Genomic DNA, 8,091 nt, shown 5'->3' with positions numbered 1-8,091 from the left:
GATATTTTTCGATATCATTCCATAGTAGTCGTGAAAGAGTGACAGACGGTCAGAGTACCTTTCGCATTTACGTTTGAATGAAACGAATTAGTTATTATTGTAGTCTAAGTTACTCTTTTCTACATCATCTATCAGGACGTGAAAATTTTGTCAAAATAGCTGCAGCCGTTCCAGAGATTAGCCAAAATAAATTGAGAGACAGTCAGACGGACTGAAATTAACTATGTATACATATGTACACACATATGCATTTAGTAAAAAGTAGTTATTTTAATATTATAAACAGACACTTCTATTGTATAATATGTATAAATATAGATGTATTTTGAAGTTAATAGTGATTTTGTCCGCCAACTTTTTAGTACGGACATGACTTAAGTAGTTACTTGTAGTTTAGATAATTACCATATATTTATATAGCAAAGTTTGTCAGCGATAACCAGTTTTATAGTTCCACTTTCAAAGTTGCTATAAAATGTAAAACACGTTATAAGGACTTAAAAATTTAACCCATATTTCGTTAAAGTTAGTTTGTAACTAATCCCTACCTAAAGTATTAATATATAATTTTACGTTTTTATTTTAAATTGCGTTTTGGCTCGTGATTTCGTCTAGATGGTTTGGACCCAATATACGTTATGTATGCGTAATAACCGTGTTCTTTTAGAGCGTCAGAGATCACATGCTCAATCGACTATAGCGGAGTCAAATAAAACTAGGTTAATCATTTAAATACGTGTTATAATAATAATTTGTTTAATTAAAAAAAAATAATAAATAATCAGATGTATGAGATTCCGGTCCCATTTCCTTTAGCACCTCTTACGAGTAGCTGAAGGATGTCGCTCCAACCCATCATTTTATATTTAACTAATTTTGAAAAATATAAAAGTGGGGGGGAGGTTGAATTGGCCCCGCGCCCGCCATCAACAGTAGATTCCAACCATTGATCGGCGAACCTTCCTCGAACATGGGACGTGCACTTTTATAGTGCGCACACACTTTGTAAAATAATATACGTATAAAGTGGAACTAAAGTCCAACAGGTATCATAGACGTAGCTGAGGTGTATAGAAGACTCATAGTCTTACTAATAAACTAAACCGTGGTTCGGTAGTTTGCACAGTCGTAACTGCGGTGTTTAAAATATTATTGTCTTATTAATAAACTAGACCGTAGTCCAGCAGATATCACAGCCGTAGCTGAGGTGTATAGGAGACTCATAGTCTTACTAATAAACTAAACCGTGGTTCGGTAGTTTTCACAGTCGTAACTGCGGTGTATAAAATATTATTGTCTTATTAATAAACTAGACCGTAGTCCAGCAGATATCACAGCCGTAGCTGAGGTGTATAGAAGACTCATAGTCTTACTTATAAACTAAACCGTGGTTCGGTAGTTTTCACAGTCGTAACTGAGGTGTATAAAGAGTAGCCAATGCCACAAAAATAATAATCAATGTGAGGATCAAAGTCTCATAAATAGTAAACCAGTTATCGCTGAGGAAAACTGTAGCCATGGGTTCAACCCTGGATTATCACAGCATCAAATCACTGTCTCTCATACCAGTTCAAGCGCACTGTCAGGCGGCCTAATGTAAGGAATACGTATTTCGTTCAAATATCCACTAACGCAGAGTGTTGTTATATCGTATATATATAATACGTAATAATTCCAAACATAGTGGAATAAAATTCGATGAAACTCATAGATTACCGCGTAGGAATCATACGAGTGAATATAACACAATTTGTTATATTTTCTACCGTAGTAGATTATAAAGTATGAATATACATCATAACCGTATAGTTGTGTGATCGTTATCGCCGTACTCTCTTATAACTAAAACTTAAAACTAAGACTTATATCTAAACCGTACGTTTCCTTAACTAGCTTATAAACCTATTATACGCTTCACATATTTCGTTTTACTTAAACCTAAAGTGGATATAAAACTTAACTTCAACCTACAACAGGCACACACCCGATACTAGTTTACCCAAACCAGCACAAAGCACAGATCATTAATTGCATGTGATAATCAATTTCAATGTGATATGCAGACTTATAACTAAATTAGGTGTCCTACTTCATGTCTCGTATGATATTCTTAACACTAAACTAAAGGGGCGTCCCTAAAAGGACGAACATTTTGCTACAAACGACACTTCTCGTATAAAACGATTAGTGCGCCATGATTGTGTATATAGTTATTGCAGCCTGGATGAAATCCATTATTTGAGCCCGTCACTGCATGAACGTATCACTTCAGCTTATTACAGCCTCCGCAACGCCCTGCAGCATTCGGTCGTGATACTGGTACTACCGATTGATGAAAGACATCAACAACGCCATCGTAACGTCAACCAGCCATAGCTCAGTACCACATAGTACATACACTACTCTAGCAACCCAGTAAGACAGAGTGAGGGATATTACCATATCGTTATACAGTAACCTCGAACCCCGAAACCATCTCACATAGGCAGCCACCTCGGCAACAGAAGGGGGGACACTACCGTATCGCCGAAGACGTTATACAGTAACCTCAAACCCCGCAACTGTATCACCGAAGCAAATTCAAGACGACATCGCCACGAGGGACACTAATGCAGCGATCAAGCCGCACAGTCTCAAACCAAGCGTCGAATCATCAAGAATCCACCAGAGTATATGCAGTACAGTATTCGTGCGCGATCATTATGCATGTGCACAATACAAATATATTATAAAGGTTTTGTTATTAAACAATAATAATCTTAAAACAAATAGATCATCGTCTTTGTGATCGTACCAATAAGTATGCTTTTATGCATATGTCTGATAATATTTATAGAGTTTTTTAAAACGACCGCTTTACGAACTTGCGTCCGTCGATCGACACAGTTTTACATTGAAGAGTTTAGATTTTAATTGTTACACGAACTTATGTTCGTCAATCATCACAGCAAACCTGTGATCGTACCAAAACAATGCTTGTATGCAATCTGTTTACTGACAATATTTATAGATTTCTTAGAACGACCGCTTTACGAACTTGCGTCCGTCGATCGACACAGTTTTACAAGAAGAGTTTAGATTTTAATTGTTACACGAACTTATGTTCGTCAATCATCACAGCAAACCTGTGATCGTACCAAAACAATGCTTGTATGCAAACTTGTTTACTGATAATATTTATAGATTTCTTAGAACGACCGCTTTACGAACTTGCGTCCGTCGATCGACACAGTTTTACAAGAAGAGTTTAGATTTTAATTGTTACACGAACTTATGTTCGTCAATCATCACAGCAAACCTGTGATCGTACCAAAACAATGCTTGTATGCAAACTTGTTTACTGATAATATTTATAGATTTCTTAGAACGACCGCTTTACGAACTTGCGTCCGTCGATCGACACAGTTTTACATGAAGAGTTTAGATTTTATTTGTTACACGAACTTATGTTCGTCAATCATCACAGCAAACCTGTGATCGTACCAAAACAATGCTTGTATGCAAACTTGTTTACTGATAATATTTATAGATTTCTTAGAACGACCGCTTTACGAACTTGCGTCCGTCGATCGACACAGTTTTACAAGAAGAGTAAACTCTTCAATATAGTATATTCCATAATTAATAGTCATTGAGGTAAACCTCTGACATCAGTATGTATCGCCCCGTACATACGTATTTGCAATTAAATATTTTCAATACGGCCACCATCAAACCGTTTTATATCATATTGATATCATTATTAAATTTTATATAATATATATGATGTTTCATTGAGAACATTCATTTATATGACGGCCTGCCATACCGTCATTTGTAATAATAATTTGTATTATTGCACGCGGCCGGTGCAGCGAGCGCGTCGCTCCGCGCGTTCAAATTGCACCGAGTCGCTGGGCATCATAGCCACTATATTGCACGCGGCCGGTGCAGCGAGCGCGTCGCTCCGCGCGTTCAAATTGCACCGAGTCGCTGGGCATCATAGCCCCTATATATGCCTGGCGATGAGTATGACATTCGGCGCGGTCTAACGTTAAAATCAATACATGAAACATATTATTTATTACACGAACGTTATCCACAATAATGTATATTAAAAAAAAGTATGTTTATTATAATGCCATTCCTTTTATCATCCTTATTTATTACATGTATATGTATTCAATTACTATGCAATGTAATCTCTATGTATGTTTTTATGTTTCCGTATATGTATTTATGTGTGTATGTATGTATGTATGCATGTTTTTAATATCTCCAAAACAACGCGACCAATTTTGATTACATTTTAATACGTGCTTTATATGGTTCACCGACGACTTATATTGAACCCGGATAGTTGCTCTACAACATACTTTAAAAAAAAATGTATTAAATCAATCACATTCATTCTCATGTATATAGTATAGTCCGTTACATCCAACCCCCTAAATTATATGAAGTTTATCGGAATATAATTTACTAACTAACTCCTTATATAATATTATTTTTTATGTACACTTATGTAAAAAAAAAAAAAATAAATAAGGTATGTGTTGATGGCCGCCCATCTCCCCTCCAACTAAATCTATGTAATTAAAACAATATTTCCAATCGTATCTTGATAAGAATTATTTAGTTTATAATATATTTAACATTTTATGTATTCATTTTGTGGCGAACGCGACACTTACCAGATCCCTACAACCTATATAACTTATATAAATAAAATATTATACATATAATCATATAATATCTTATATATTTTTCATACATTAAATAATAAAGGTAACATAAATACAAATATTACTATAACATATGTACATATAACTATACTATATATGTATACTATAATACTTATATACTTATATAAATTACATAATAAATACATATTATATATACATGTTATACACAGTATAAATATCTACACTTTAAAAATCATATAAATAATTAAAATATAATATAATAATTTATGTAATGTCGGAAGGCAGTCGCCGCGCGATCGTGTAATAGAAATGTCTTTTCTAAATAAATTACCGTTACTTTGAACAAAGAAACGTATGCGCATCGGTTCGGCCGCCTTCCGTCAAGCAGTCGAATCCTAGATCTCGTACTGAACGCACGTCGCTTATCGCTTAAATTTTGCTACACGATTTTGCACCTTAAGTCTTTGTATTAAGTCATACTTCCTTCTTTCATCTAAACTTACCTTCATATTTCTTTCTTCTCATTTCTATTCTGTGCTGTGCCTGCCTATCTTCGTGTTTATTATTTCTACGAGAAATAAATTAGTAGTGGAAGAAACTTTGTTTTAATCAAACCTCATCTACAACATCATACACAACTCCGCTACATTGGTGACCCCGCTGAAAACAAAGAAGCTGAAAACGAAGAGGATTAATTAACCAACTCAAGTAAGGAACACTAGATTATTTGGTGGAATAAAATGGAACCACAAAATGAAGGTAACTCGAACTTAAATGCCGAGTCACGACGACCATTTACACCTCACGACACGACCGACATATTTCGAGTCGGAGTGCGACCACCACCGTTCTGGGCAGAAGAACCTGCAGTTTGGTTTTCACAACTGGAAGGCAATTTTGTGTTGTCGAGAATCACTGACGACGATACAAAATTTTATTACGTTACTTCGACATTAGAACACCGTTACGCAGCAGAAGTGAAGGATATAATTATTTCACCACCAAAGACAGGGAAGTACGAACGACTTAAAACTGAATTAATCAAGCGTCTGTCAGCCTCGCGCGAGAAAGAGGTAAAACAATTACTTGTTCACGAAGAGTTAGGAGATCGGAGACCATCTCAGTTTCTCCGACACCTGCAAAGATTAGCAGGTCCATCAGTTCCAGACGATTTTATTAAAACTATTTGGATAAGTCGTCTGCCTACTGCTCTTCAACCAATTATTGTGGCTCAGAAAACTTATGACCTTCAAGCTTTGGCTGACTTAGCCGACAGCTTACATGAATTGGTACCGTGCACACCTCAAGTCGCTTCAACATCTGCTCCCCAGTCAACCATTGATTCAATGGCGAAACAAATAGATGAGCTCACAAAGCAAGTAAAAGCTCTGTCTGCTCGCAGTCACAGACCAAGATCGAGATCAAGAAGACGACGTAGCCCGACAGTACAAATGAGATCACAGTCCAACTACAGAAAATTTCCATTATGTTGGTATCACAATAAACACGGAAAGAATGCCAATAAATGTGTGAAGCCATGCGATTTTAAGTCGGAAAACTACCAAGGCAATCGGTAATGGCGACATCCGATAGCCATAACGTATCTGGTCGCCTTTTCGTAACGGATCGAAAATCGAAGATGCAGTTTCTCGTTGATACAGGTAGCGATCTCTGCGTCTTCCCTCGCACAGCACTACGTGAAAGAAGATCTCCGACCAATTACCAACTCTATGCCGCGAATGGGACTTCTATTTCAACATATGGTTTTGCTCACCTCGAGCTGAATCTTGGCCTGCGTCGAGACTACACATGGCGATTTATAGTGGCAGATGTCACTAAGGCTATAATTGGCGTCGACTTCTTGTCATATTATGGTCTTATAGTCGACTGCCGTAACCAGCGTCTCATCGATAGCACCACAACCCTGACGACTTCAGCAGAATCAGTATCATCATCCAGCACGATTTCTTCAGTGAAGACATTGCTCGGTGATTCAAACTACCATATACTGCTACGTCAATTTCCGGAGATCACACGTCCTGCAGGAAACGAGAAGGTTGTTAACCATAACACGGTCCATCATATCAGGACTACACCTGGACCTCCAGTATCTTGCTCGCCACGTCGCTTGGCTCCAGATAAATTGCTCATAGCCAAGGAAGAGTTCGCAGCTATGATTAAAAATGGAACAGCTCGACCATCAGAGAGTCCATGGGCATCACCTTTGCATCTAGCCCCGAAGAAGGAAAGTGGATGGCGTCCATGCGGTGATTATCGGATGCTTAATGCAAGAACAATTCCTGACCGCTATCCGATTCGGAATATTCACGATTTCACGCATAACATATCGGGTTGTCGTGTTTTCTCCAAAATCGACCTCGTGAAAGCATTTAACCAGATTCCAGTATTTTCTGAGGACATTGCAAAGACGGCCATCACAACACCGTTTGGTCTTTATGAGTTCCCATATATGACCTTTGGACTCAGAAACGCCGGCCAGACCTTCCAGCGTTTTGTTGACGAAATGACCAGAGGCTTAGACTTTGTCTACGCATACCTAGACGATTTCCTCATATTTTCCCCTGATGAAGAAACACATCAACATCACTTACGAAGTCTGTTTCATAAGCTTCGGGAGTATGGGATGGTAATAAATGCGTCTAAATGCGTCTTTGGAGTTTCTGAAGTGTCTTTCTTGGGATATACCGTTTCATCAAATGGCATCAAACCATTGGAATCCAAAGTCGAGGCAATTAAAGAATTTCCTGTGCCTAAGACTGTGAGAGAATTAAGAAGATTCTTAGGCATGCTGAATTTTTACCGCAAATTCATCCCAGGTGCCGCGGAAATTCAAGCACCTCTACACTCTCTTCTCACTGATAAGGTCAAAGGCTCACATCCAGTAGACATCACGGGTGAAGTTTTTAAGGCATTCGAAGAATGCAAAAACAGTCTATGCAGCGCAACACTCTTAGCTCATCCAGACTTGAATGCAAAGATCGCGCTCGTAACTGATGCTTCAGACAAAGCAATAGGAGCTGCTATACACCAATACAAAAATGATGCTTGGCAACCTCTCGGTTTCTTTTCACGGAAACTAAGTCCTTCGCAAAGTAAATACTCTCCGTACGACAGGGAGCTACTTGCGATATACGAGGGAATCCGTTACTTCCGATACATGCTAGAAGCAAGGCATTTTACCGTTTTCACGGATCACAGACCTTTATGTTACGCCTTTACAACAAGAAAGGATAAATGCTCACCACGACAATTTCGCCACCTCGACTATATCGGACAATTTACTACTGATATACGGCATATATCTGGAAAGGACAATGTCGTGGCAGATACATTATCGAGGATTGAAGAACTGACAAAGCCAATAGACTTGACAGAGCTAGCACAG

At 37.9% G+C, this 8,091-nt stretch overlaps 1 protein-coding gene across 1 annotated transcript; it reads left to right on the top strand.

Annotated features, from left to right (window-relative positions):
* The first annotated feature begins 5,425 nt into the window (after nt 1-5,425).
* On the top strand, nt 5,426-6,262 carry LOC124534926. The gene has a single exon (XM_047110969.1). The coding sequence runs from the start codon at nt 5,426-5,428 to the stop codon at nt 6,260-6,262; it is 837 nt and encodes a 278-aa protein (XP_046966925.1).
* Nucleotides 6,263-8,091: the final 1,829 nt, after the last annotated feature.

This window comes from Vanessa cardui, chromosome 13 (genome assembly GCF_905220365.1).
Source record: "Vanessa cardui chromosome 13, ilVanCard2.1, whole genome shotgun sequence".
Classification (NCBI taxonomy): domain Eukaryota; kingdom Metazoa; phylum Arthropoda; class Insecta; order Lepidoptera; family Nymphalidae; genus Vanessa; species Vanessa cardui.
Note: the sequence above shows the minus strand (reverse complement) of the source record. Positions and strands in the feature narration are given on the sequence as shown.